The sequence below is a fragment of the Anneissia japonica genome, unplaced genomic scaffold, assembly GCF_011630105.1.
Source record: "Anneissia japonica isolate Jap-2015-1 unplaced genomic scaffold, ASM1163010v1 scaffold287754_len4335492_cov202, whole genome shotgun sequence".
Lineage (NCBI taxonomy): Eukaryota > Metazoa > Echinodermata > Crinoidea > Comatulida > Comatulidae > Anneissia > Anneissia japonica.
The window spans coordinates 3041723-3055297 of NW_022705543.1; the positions used below are offsets into that span (position 1 = coordinate 3041723).

At 34.3% G+C, this 13575-nt stretch overlaps 1 protein-coding gene across 1 annotated transcript; it reads left to right on the top strand.

Moving 5' to 3' along the window:
• The first annotated feature begins 260 nt into the window (after nt 1–260).
• LOC117105786 (signal recognition particle subunit SRP72-like) lies at nt 261–10816 on the top strand. Its single transcript, XM_033247067.1, has 16 exons — nt 261–412; nt 1280–1397; nt 2023–2143; nt 2529–2594; nt 2829–2906; nt 3116–3259; nt 3618–3742; nt 4255–4312; nt 4448–4579; nt 5413–5614; nt 6337–6497; nt 7189–7292; nt 7410–7487; nt 8295–8455; nt 8781–8931; nt 10394–10816. The coding sequence occupies exons 1-16, from the start codon at nt 310–312 to the stop codon at nt 10554–10556; spliced, it is 1965 nt and encodes a 654-aa protein (XP_033102958.1). The 5' UTR covers nt 261–309; the 3' UTR covers nt 10557–10816.
• The last annotated feature ends 2759 nt before the right edge of the window (nt 10817–13575 follow it).

Genomic DNA, 13575 nt, shown 5'->3' on the forward strand with positions numbered 1-13575 from the left:
TAACAGGCCTACGTGTTCTTTTAACAGTTTACTTTTTTCTTATGCCATGCTTAATTCAATACTTGTATTATAATTTTCATTTGTTACGATTATTACTGTCTTTTGCACTTAATCAATTTCTAATCATTTGTATGTTCTGCTCAACCAGGGAGGAAAGCACAATGCTTTGCATTAACCAGGTTACCCAGTTAAGCTATAAAAAAATAAAAAAATTAAATTAAAAAAATCGTTTTCTTCTCTGAGAGATAGAAATGTTGATAGTACCCCCTCTATGTTACTATAAAATCGCCACTTGTTTGGGAAGACAACATGGCAGCCACCGGTGGACCGAGTTTACCGCAGTTGTACAGTGAACTAAATAAATGTAACCAGAATGGTGATTTTGCACGGGCACTGAAGACTACTAATAAAAGTATGCACGATTTAATGTTATAAGTTATATATAGTTCAAATGGTTCTGTCGACATAATATTTAGTTTCTGAAAGGCATATGGTTACTAGCACTGAACCAGCCCACCACGGCATGGACCACTGGATTGTGTAAGATATTACTGGTGGTAAGCTGTGCATTGTGCTTGCTGTGTACACGCCTATGCCTAGCCTACGTGTACGGTGTATGTAGGCCTAAGCCTTGCCAAGGTCCTACGTTTATCCAGTGACGAAACAAGCTAGGCTCTAGGCCTAGTGAAGTAGGACCCCTGGGGTCTAACATCTAACATAATTATACACTACCTTTATTTAATTTTACCCCTTTTTGGGTGAGTGGGAAGATATTGACATTGTTGGTGATGATATGACTCGGCTGAAAGGTGGACAGTTGTTGGTACAGTCCAGGGAAATGTAAAGAAATCATCTCGCTGTTTGGTTGGTCCCGGCTGTGTGTCGCCAGTCAGTCAGTCAGTGTGCGTTTCAAGATAACCTTTTGTTTTTGGAAGAGGCCCAGGCGAAGGATACCCAAAAAATCAGCTCAAATTTGCGCGGAAAATTGCTACAGTAGGAAAATAGGTGCGTGGAATCGTAATTGCTGCATAAAGGATTCCTGGGCCAAATTTTTGTGCGTAGGATATATTCCCCATGCAGGCCTTATTATACAGTCTTGGAAGAGGCATTTTAAACAGTGTCATGACCTCTTGAGTTTTAAGTATGAGCAAGGAGGTGGTTTGAGAAGCTGTAATGTCCCAATTGAACTTAAAATTATAATGTATATATGTATAGTTACTACCTAGTTACTACTGATTTTGTTTTTTACTAATTATTTTGTTTCTTTTTCCTGACTTAGTCTTAAAACAGTTCCCAAATGAAGCCACAGCTTTTCATTGTAAGATCGTCTGTCTTGTACAGCAGTCGCAGTTTGAGCAAGCGCTTAAAGAGATCAAAGGAAACGCTAACCTTTCCAGGTAAACTGCCCTGCCATTATTAAGTAAATATTGGCACACATCTTACACTACTCATTGTTATGATAATATAACCTACTTAACACATACATTGATGATACAAGATAACAGAATAGAAGACAATAATAATTGAATTGAATATTATTGAATCATAAAAAGTGCCTGTAAATTAGGCTTAAAAATCAATTTTTATTTTGTGATGAATTCTAAATATACAGATACAGATTAATGTATTATTCAAAATATGGAAATTACATTGCTCACTTGTTCTGCTATAAATTGATATATAATTAGGTTCTTATGTTAGACTCCCATATCTCAGCTTAGTAGAACGAGTACTTGTTACGTCCCTTTGTGCATTCACCACATTCATTCTACCACTTATGCGGGAGCCAATCAATAGTGGAGCTACAGATGGTTGTTGACCTCCAGAATTATTATAAGCCTCTGGATCTTGTTATTAAACAAAGAATAGAGAAATCTGCAGAAAAACTGGATGTTACTTCTGACATGGATCTGTAGATAGTCACCAATAAATCTATGAAGCAAAATATTTTTAAGTGATAATAAACAAGTAGAAAGACTTCTATATTTTAACACTTGATCATTATATGTTTTCTTGTAAAAGTGGAATAGATTTTGAAAAGGCCTACTGCTTGTATCGACTCAACAAGATCGATGAGGCTTTGAAGGTTATTGAGAATGTCAAGCAGCCTGGACCAAAGCTGCAAGAGCTGTTGGGACAAGTGGTAATAAGATTGTATTTCAATAAGATGATTCCATGAAGAGGAATGGAAATCATCCTAAGGGAAGGGAAAGTATCCAAAGGAGAAGGGGAACATAGTAATGGAATGGCAACATCCTTATTTGTAGTTGGAACATCTCAAAAACAGTTTTAGTGTACAGCCCTGACAATAATTGAACATTGGATTTTTCTAATGAGAATGAAAATCTCAACAGTGTTAAATGTTATTAGATATCAGGAAATGTAGATAGCATACATTTGAGTTGCTTCTTCTGGGGGTGGGGGTGTGGGGGAGCTAAACATAAACATAATAAGCTTGTTGATGCTATTCCGTAACCTAAGTTTTCTGTCTTTCCTTTGACTTGGAATTATTTTTCATTTCATATTAGCTGTACCGACTGGAGCGTTATAATGAATGCTTGGATGTTTACAGGAATCTCATTAAAAACACATCGGTAAGTAGAAAGAAATCTGACATGAATCACAAAATTACCATATGCAACTGATTAAACATTCGTAAATAATAAGAAATAATAATAATAATGTTAGTCTTGTGTAACACATCACACTAAGGCAGCTGAATTTGTTCTATGTTTTTAAACCACTATGTAGACGACTTGCAAAAAATAATCATAATCTAAATTTCAATTTTTTTTTTACCTCCCTCTCTTCTTTTACCCTCATTACAGGATGACTATGATGATGAACGCGAAACCAATATGTCGGCTGTAATAGCAGCTCTACAGCTTTGGAACAAGGAAGAAGTGGTATAAAATGTTTTGTTATCTTTTCTGTTATTTTATTTAATTTTCATTTTTGGATTATATCTACTTTGGTTTTGTTATTTATATAGCTAGCACATTATAATATTTACATTATAATTTTAAAAGCTGTATTTAATTGTTAAGAGCTTTTTATATTTGTAATACAATGTATGATAATTGCATCTATTTATGTATTCTTTTTATTTATGTAGAGTGACCCAGGTTTGAGGGAAGACACCTTTGAACTCTGCTACAACAAAGCATGCCAGCTGATTGGACAATGCAGGTATGAGGAGGCTTTAGAGAAGTTGGACATTGCAGAGGTGCTATGTAAAGAGATGCTGGAGGATACTGAGGTACTGAAAAATGATGTCATTTAGAAATGAAACTGTGCACATGATTTTTTGAGATGTGTGAATATTGACATAGGCTTTAGTGTTAATTCTGAAGTTCAAAAAATTTAAAATATTCTTGCTAATGCAACATGACTGCCTGCTGTTTGCAGGTACTTGCTCGACACAAAATTTCAACATGCTTTTTACTTGTATGTCAAGCTAAGACGTATTGTGAAAACAGCTGCCAATGTTTGCTTATTAATTTTTAGTCCCATAACCCATGCATAAAAGACATACTCACAAAAACTGAATAATAACAACAATATATGTTGGTTTATGGTGACTGACAGTAATCTCGGATTATCTTGTCTGTATATAGGATATGACTGAAGACGAAATGGAAGGAGAACTTGGTGTAATTCGTGTTCAGCGTGGCTACATCCTTCAGCTGAAGGGCAAGAATGAAGAAGCAATGAAACTATACAACCAAGTAGTCAAGTCAAGGTAAGGTCAAGTCAGGTCATGTACTGCCCTGCTGAGTTCATTGGTAACTTGTTTGCTCTATTAGCATCTGATTCCATTGTTTCTTCATTTTTACCATAGTTTCTTGACTATTAGCCCACCTACTACATTACACCAAATTTTACATACAGGCCTTTCCTCTGGCAAAAGCCCACGGTAAATTTAATTGAAAAGATCAGATGACTTTTATAAAAAAAAAATAATCAAAGATTGGCTTTGAGATGGAATGCAGTGCTGACAATTACTTTTGGCTGACCATCCCTGAAAATGATTAAAAAAAAAAAGGATTGTCAATTTTCTTGTGAAAAAGGGATTCTCCGGGTATAAGACCACACCCCAAAATCGGTCCAATTTTGTAGAACTACGGAAATACAAATATAATGAGTAACACTTTGACACAGTCAGTCCACATACTTTAAGCTTTGTATTATAATATTTAACATAATATTTCCATTATTTTGCACAAAAATATGTTTTTTACACTTTTCTTTTAGACCTGCTGATATCGGTCTGTTTGCTGTAGCATCAAATAATATTATTAGTTTGAACAAAGTAAGTCAGAAATATTTTCTTTTAATTATCTAATTGTAAATATATTATACAGCATATGCATTTTCATTTAATGATTCTAAAAAACAATGATTTTTATTTTTCATTTGTGTTTTATGATATTTAATTTTTCTCTAGGATCAAAATGTGTTTGATTCCAAGAAGAAAATCAAGTCAACCACAACTCAAGGATTGGATAAGAAAATAACAGCAGTGCAGAAGTCGTGCATAAAATTCAATACTGCTCTTTTACAGCTTTATACCAATCAGGTGAGTAGAATAAAAGTCTGAATGCGATAAATATATTAGGCATAATAATAATGATTATAAGTCAATCGTGATGTCATCACTGCAACTCCCAATGTTATTTGCCTATCCCCCCACAGTCCACTAATTTTTCAATTAGTGGACGCTTGGCTTGATTTATTTTTTAGGTTTTGTGTGCAAAAAAAATTCCTAAATTTTTTCGTCACCGCGAAGATATCGCGGACCGCGATGAAAATTGAATTGTAAATTGAAAATTACTTTCGTACAACAAGGTTAGAACCCGAAGAAAGTTACTTTAAATTCAGCATTAAGGATGAACAATTAAGCAATTCCTTGAATCAATGAACCCTACTAAACTAAACAAACTGAACGTTTAATAGGAATACTCTAGACCTATTTTAAAGACTCAAGGAACAAAATTAGATGTAGGCCTACGGTCAGGCAGGAGGCCACCGAGGCTTCCTCCTAGGCTATGTACTACTAGCCTAGACCATAGCCTAGCGTAGTTATGAAACCATCATACGATTTTTACTTGTCTGCAGCAACCAAAAAGACAGTGACTGTATTCTCTCTCAAATGCTTTAAAAAACGTGTATTTCTTTGACAAATGTGAAACCTTACAAACAAGTTCTTCAAATTACAAAATAATTCATCGTATCCGACTGGCTTGAAATTTTTTCAAGCATTAAACCTAACCTTTGTATAATAATTTTCCTATAGTGTACTATGCGGAGCTCTACTAATAGTTTATTATTTACTTTTATTCAATATTTTATTATCAATAAATGTAATTGTTATTAAGTTTTATCAATTATCTTAATTCTCTTACTTTTTAGTATGAAAACTGTAGAAAACTGCTTCAAACTCTGAAGAAGGAACACCCCGATAATGAAACTGTGTTTTTAATTGAAGCAGCGCTTGCAATACGTGAAAAGCGCCCTCAAAGGGCCATTGAGATATTAGACAACTACAGTGACAGCCATCCAGATTGCTCTAGTCGAGTGAAATTGACGTCAGCGCAGCTACTGTTGATGCAAGGTTGAAATAAAGAACACTTACTCTACTAATATATTTAATAATACACAAATAGATGAATCTTCATTATTAAGATGTTGTTTGATTAATATTTTATTTCTTCCTGAAAGTATACTGTACAATCTCGAATAGAAGCCGCATGGGCTTAATCTCAAAAAGAACCCCCCCCCCCAACACTTTTTCCAGTTTGCAAAAGTAATCTTGAAAAGAATCTCATCTCAAAAAGAAGCCCATGGGCTTCTAATCGAGATAATGGTTTTCGAGATAGCACTTACATTCTGACAGACATTATCTTATTTTATGATAGTGTAGCAGCATCAATATGTTTTATTGTGCTTGCATGGTTAAAATTAAAGAAAAATATATTAAACAGAATTTTGAATTCCATAGTTGAAAAATGCTGTGTAGTACCAATTCCAAAATTTACAGCATCCATTTTAAAAAGATGCCCCTTTCTTTACTTTGCAAGAGTAATCTCAAAAAGAAACCCATCCAAGTGTCCTAAAAAAAAAAGGAAGTAGCCCAGGGCTTCTGTTCGAGGTTTTATGGTATTTAGAGCTCAAATGGTTTCTGCACACTTCTATTTAGATGAAGTACATTATGATAAAATAGGAAAACTCATTTTGATATTAAGTATTAAAGGAAGTACAGTAGTTGTAGCACAAGTTAAATGCCGAGTACTGCCATAAATATCCTTAAAATTTATTTATATTTGCTCACCTCAGGCCATATGAACCAGGCATGTGAGACGTTGAAGGGACTCGGTAACGACCGTCATCGTCCAGGAATCGTCTCCCTTCTTGTGTCGCTGTACACCAACATTGAGGAGAGGGACACTGCCATTGAAATATTGGATGAAGCTGTGGAATGGTATCAGTCACAGCGGGTAATTTAATGTCTTCTCTTATTTATATGTTTCTCTGATCATCTCGATCAATCAGCAAGTATTCGTAAAGCGCCAATATCCACAGCAGAATATAATGTTCACTGGCGCTATGACATCTAGTTTATATATTGCATTGTATGGATGTTATAATGGAAGTGGTTTGGCTCAGTGGGAATAGTTTGGTTTGTCCAAACTAGAGGTCGGGGCTTCAATCCTTCGCTGTGCATTTCACATGTGTCCTTGAGCAAGGCACTTTATCTACATTGTTTCAGTCTACCCAGCTGTACCTGTGAGTACCAGTAAATTGCTGGGAGTAACCTGCAGTGGACCATCGTCCCACTCAGAGGAAGTATTACACTCTCATCTGCTTCACACTACATGTGTATGTGTGTGCACCGGTAGCTACATTGTTGGGTGCTGTCCCTTCAAACCCAAAATCCTTTTCAATTTTTTTTTTTTTGACTGAAAAAATACTCCCTTGGCCTCATAATGAGAATCAGTGCCGAAGAAACGTGTTCCCTACTCGCATTTATTTTCTTATTAAAGTATATGTTGTGACTGTAACCTTGTCTTTCATTATTTTCCAAGATTTTAAATGTCTTAATCTAGCGTGCACACCATTTTTAGTACTCAGAAACCTAAATATTTTCTGTTGATTTTTCTGTAAAAATTGTTTTATTATGATGCATAGGGATCCCAAAATGAGCTGAACACCTTACTTCGTGCTAACACAGCGTTCAAGATTAAAAATGGCTGCTCAGAATCTGCAATCAGAATGCTTGAAGATTTGAGAAAGTAAGTCAAGTTATGGTATGATATAAGAACAAATATTTTTAAAGTGGAATAAGTTTATTTATAAAAATAAATTTATGTGATTGGCTTGTAATGATCATTATATGATTTTTTTTTAAGGACTAACCCTGGTGACATGCAAACGCTAGCTGAACTTATTACGGCATATTCTAAAGTGGATCCAAAGATGGCACAAAAGTATCCTTTTGAAATGGGTTAAACATTGTCGCTGTCAATACATGATTCCAATAACAGGGGGGGTGGGGGCGGTGCCATAGGAGGGGGAATGGCTACAGAGGGAAACAACAGAGCATGACCATTGAAGGGGGACCAGGGGAATGGCTATTGGAGGGGGCATGGTCACAAAAAGGGGAACAGAGGACATGGCCACATGAGCCGCAACAAGGGGAATGGCCACAGGAGGGAGAACAGGAATTATGGCCACAGGAGGGACAACAGGGGGAATGGCCGCATGAGGGACAACAGGGGGAATGGCCACAGGAGGGGGAACAGGGAGAATGACCACAGGAGGGGGAACAGGGGGCATGGCCACAGGAGGAAGGGGTACAGGAAGCTTTGCCACAGTAAAGCATGGGTTTACATAATGATTTAGGAAGTAATTTGCAATTTTGGCTGGTTATTATAGGTTGCCTGTACCCACCTCAGGAATCTGCCATTAGCTGCACATCTCTTGTGACACTTCGAGCAGTATAGCTCAGTTAGCCACACTGCTGGCAACCACAATGTGTGTCTGCAGAACCCTTGATACACCTGGCTCACTCTAGTGCTGCTCTGCTTATGTTTAAAGCCCTGTCCAAAGATATGTGACATGCTAAATATGGTCATGATGACATCACATCATGACCATATATAGGCACTTTATGACTATATATGGGCATACAACAGTTTTTTTGACAAAGAAAATTTGATAACATGTACAGAGCTACAGGGCTAAAGTGCAGTTTCCAATGTTGGTATTATTTTGCTTAATTTATGTTTATCAAGACTAAGCTGTGATCTTCCGCCTGTTGAGGCTCTCTCTGTGGATGTTGACGCCCTAGAGAGTATGCCCTATTTGAGGAAAGGACTGCGCCAAGATGTCCAAGAAAAGAAAGAGACGAAGGAAGAAGAAATTGCTGCAAAAAAGAAGAAAAGAAAAAGAAAGAGTGAGACATACGTAGCACATTTTCTAATGTGATAAAATTTTGCTTATATTAGTAATATTAATAGTAATAAAGAATGGCATGCTTGTAATGAAACAAAATTGCAGTATTACCACAAGATGAGGGGAGGGGGGGCAACAGGCATTATCTACATGCAGCATGCGTTTAAACAAACTTCAATGTGTATTATAATCTCTTTTGAAGGACGCCCTCTAGCTTGTGGTAGTACTATTCTAGATGGGACAGTCGGAGTCTCCTATAGAAGTGTTTGTCATATGATCTTTGCTATTTTCTTAAGAATTTAAATGAATTTTTTTTTTTTCTGAAGGAAAACTTCCAAAGAATTATGACCCACAAGTGAATCCAGATCCTGAAAGGTGGCTCCCAAAACATGAACGTAGTCAATATAAGTTTAAATCCAAGAATCGCCAAAAGCAGAATGTGGGTAAAGGTACTCAGGGTGCTGCTGCCGTTGATGTGTAAGTTGGTTTTCAAATTCCATGTAATTTTTTTATTTATTTATTTTATTTATTATTTATTTTATTATTTATTTTATTTTATTCCTTTCGGCCAGTACAACAACAACAAAATCAATAAAGAAAGAGGAATCATCACATTTGGAGCTGTAGCTTGGGGGTTAAAACTTTGTCCAGCTTATTTATTTTTTATTTATTTATTATTTATTTATTTATTTTTTTTATTATTTATTTATTATTTATATATTTATTTATTATGTATTTATTATTTATTTATTATTTATTTATTTATTAAACATATTTATACAGGATAACATATCAGGAGGGTGTAACTGCCTGTTTTATATATTGGTCCTGCTTTGTTATACAAGCTTAGAGTATATAAAATATCAAGAAGTAGCATTAATAAAATTAATAATGACTGAATTACAAATATGATAAAAAGCTTAATCTAAAAACAAATACAGAAAACATTGTATTTTGTTATAATACATAGACAAGTCACTAGGTAAGTTAATAAAATTAATGATAACAACCTTAATAGTAAAATACAGACTTTTACTAAATAGTAAAATACTTTTACTAATAGTAAAATACAGACTAAAAAGAAATTTATATTTTTAAAGAAATAAAACAACACAGCAGCTTTTTTTAGTTGTATAAAAAAGTGTCTCTGGTGGGATTCGAAACCTGCAACCCCTCGCTATGAAGGCGAGTATCATACTGTTGGACCACAGAGACCTATATTGTATAGTCACAGTTCTAACCCCAGGCACATTCTCTCATACAACTGACTTTCATGCTCACTTATAGTGGAGCTATAAATAGGCTAGAAAAGCATATAGGTTGCAACTTGGAAATCGTAGTAAATAATATTCAAATTAGGTATGCTTCATAAGCACAATATAAACAAATAGATAAACAATAATAAAAGTACTCAATTTCCAAGTGATAATCATGAAACACATATCAATCTCACAAAACATTTATAAAATAAATACTCAAGTAAAAATAAAATATAATGCAGTATACAAGATTGAATTAGATCATTTTGATTCATTTTTAGGATCTTAAGTAATTCATTATTCTGTATTTTCAAATCAAATTCATTTCTAATCTCCTATAATCTCTCAGCATAATGTGTATAGGCCATTGTTAGTGAATGGATACTTATTTATATATATTATGATTTCCTTTATTTTTATTGAAGTTTTTGATTATTATTACTATTGTTCTTATTTTCATTATTAATATCTTTGTTTATATTTATTTATTCATTCATATTAATGTATTTATTCATTTGTCTTTTCTACATGTTATAAATATATATTTAATTTATTTAAAAAGGGACCCACTGTTGAAAGCTTTGCTTGTCGTGGTTTTTTCTTTTCCACCAATTGTAACTGATTGATTGATTGATTGATTGATTGATTGAAAGTAAGTAAAAAAATTGATACTCTTACAGAGAGACTAGCAAACCACCAAGTGTACCAAATTCACCTAGGCCAGGCACAGCTGCTACCAACACTGCACAAGCCTCACCAAGCACATCTGGACCTAGACAACAAAAACCAGTACAGGCTTCTAAAAAGAAGAAGAAGAAGGCTAAAGGAAAAGGAGGATGGTGAATTGTGATTGAGAAACAAATAACGAAGAACGAGGGAAAAAATTGCTACTCAATAAATTATAGAAGTCTCATTTTAATCTGTGATACATAATTCACTTACATTCACCTTATGGTGGATTTTTATAAATTAACATCTTTGCTAAATTTTTGGTCATCAAATCCGATAATAAACTACAAAAGGATTTCAGCTCGTATGAAATACTTAATAATAATGTAATACTGGAAAGCAAAATATTAAATGGTAGTATGGAAAATAATGTATTTATTTTGTCATTAATTACATATATGGTGATTTGTGTTAAAAGTTTTGTTATAATTTTGGTCGACTTTGAAGAGCATAATGTTCTGCTAAATATTATGCTGCTAATGATTACATTTAAAATAATTTGTTTTCGTCATGATATAATATATAAAATTCAAATAATTTTATTGATTGTGGCACATATAAATATTATCTGAAATGATATTGTTGGTTGCTGCTACCGATTTAATTTCACTGTAAATGTAAAACCTACAATAGATAATTAGACCTACCATCAAGGTTAGAAAAAATGTAATCCAACTGGGGTAGAACATTAATAGAATGATTCTGGTTCTGAGAGATGTTAAAAACTTGTGGCACCATTTTGTTAGATTAAAATAACATTTTTCCTGCTGAAAAGTAATTGGATGAAAGATTCGTTTAAACGGAAATCCAGTCTGGTTTAATTATTCACATCAAAAATAATTCATATACAGTACCGGTACATAACATCAGGCCTACCCGTTGCAGCAGGACCGCCAAGAGGGGAAACTGTAACAGAAGCAAGGGTTAGTGTGGGCCCCAGTTACGAGCGCTAAGCGCGATAAAGATTGCATTGAGAGAATGATTCATTGTTCATTTGAATTAACATGGGCCAGTCACCCATTACAGTTTACGGCAATTTATATTGTTTTTCAAAGAAGGGCTTAGGCATTGAACTCTGCCTCAGTTCCGGAATCGGCATTGACCAGACTTTCCGGAAATAAGTAAAACAAGTAAAGAAACTAACATCACCCAGCCTATTAGAGCAAACACCACTTGTACGTTAGTATTTTACGTCATGTAACACATTTATCTGGCAATGCAAGGCATATGTTCGATCTCACGACTACGGATTATCTTTTAATTGCTTGAAAACGTATGGCCGATCTGAAATTAACGAATTATCAATTTAACAATGGAAAGATAAAGAGAAAGTAAGAAAGATAAATCATTCTTTTATATTACTGGTTGTTGTTATGAAAGATATTCCTATCATTAAAATTAATATCAAGCCAAGACCAGGTGACAATCTATCCATTTGCACAAAAATAGAATAAAACGACAACTACAAGTATTGATTAACAACTGGTAAAGTGTTTGCATTGCACTTAGATACGCGATTACTGCCGAAACTTTAATAAATTACAAAAATTAAATTTAAAAAACAATATTAATAACTTAAACAGTCGCTCGAGAAATGAGCGGCTGGCAGGGGGTTATCTGGTGGGGAAAGCCGACTCCTAGGGTAGAAATAGGGTCAATTGATGGAAAACGAAAAGTTCCTTTTATTCGGTTGTATTTTTCTTGTAATCTCTGTTTACGGTGCTACACAGCAAACCTAATTTGAATTTTTTTTTTAAATCTAAATCGTCTTGCGGTAATGTTTTATACATAGGCCAATATATAAAATTATATACCTATATATAAGTATATATATATATATATATATATATATATATATATAGAACTGGAGGTCGCTGGAACAGAATGTTGCTACTCGGAGTTTCACGCTATTGCGATCGTCAGGCAACTGATCTATATATATAGTGTGTGTGTGTGTATATGTGTAAAGCATTAACGCAAGACGATTTAGTGTTTATCTCTTCTTGTCGTTTAAGATGCTTAGGCGATACTTTTTCAAACCTTTTTTTCGCGAACTTACTTCTTTAAAGATCACCAGAGGAGGGCCGCAAAAATAAAATTAAAATTTTGTTTCCTTATTTAGCAAATGGTTTCACCGAAAACATCCAGACAGAGGAGAAACTAAAAATAAAATTTTATTGTTGAATGTAAACAGTGAGTAATGGGATGGTTAAATACTTTAAATTTATGATAATTAGGAAAAAAATATGCATATCTTATATGTAGAGATTTCAAGGCAATGGCTGACGTAATAAAGGTAAAGAAAAAAATATGAAATTTTCATTTTTTCGTGGCGGTGAGTGCAGTAATTGGCCAAAATAAAATTTTATTTTTATTCGAAATCATCATTATTTGCGGGCGGCGGGTTCGTTAAACAAGGTATAAATTAAAAGTCTCGCCTTTAGGAGAGGACATATCAGATTGATTTCTGTTCCACGTGCGTGCATCAAATACTAGTGTTATTGGCATACCATAATACGAAATGAATTGCCTCCAATCGGATTCGAACTCTCAAAGGAAGCTTCTTAAGTCGTCTGCACAGACAGCAGAAGGTCCCAGGTTCGAATCCTGGTTCCTATCAATAATTAATATCAAACCTAGACCAGGTGACAAGATATTAACCATCTGCGCAAAAAATAGAATAACACGACAACAACTACAAATATTGATTAACAACTGGTGTTGGCATTGCAAGTAGGCCCTAGATACGCGATTACTGCCGAAACTTTAATCAATTACAAAGATTAAATGATAAAAAAATAATAATATTAAAAATTATAGACAGCCGCTTGAGAGGTGAGCAGCTGACAGGGGATTGTATATCTGGTGGGGAAAGAGCCGACCCCATAAGGACTCCAAAATTAGAAATAGGGTCGATTGATAGGAAACCTGTCTCTTATACACATCTATAATAAACTACAAAAGGATTTCAGCTCGTATGAAATACTTAATAATAATGTAATACTGGAAAGCAAAATATTAAATGGTAGTATGGAAAATAATGTATTTATTTTGTCATTAATTACATATATGGTGATTTGTGTTAAAAGTTTTGTTATAATTTTGGTCGACTTTGAAGAGCATAATGTAATGC

Excerpts from the sequence above, each read along its gene's own strand:
- LOC117105786 (XM_033247067.1), top strand. The coding sequence starts at position 310 with ATGGCAGCCACCGGTGGACCGAGTTTACCGCAGTTGTACAGTGAACTA. Across the intron at positions 1,398-2,022 it reads GGAAACGCTAACCTTTCCAG|TGGAATAGATTTTGAAAAGG; the intron begins GTAAACTGCCCT and ends TTCTTGTAAAAG. Across the intron at positions 6,498-7,188 it reads AATGGTATCAGTCACAGCGG|GGATCCCAAAATGAGCTGAA; the intron begins GTAATTTAATGT and ends TATGATGCATAG.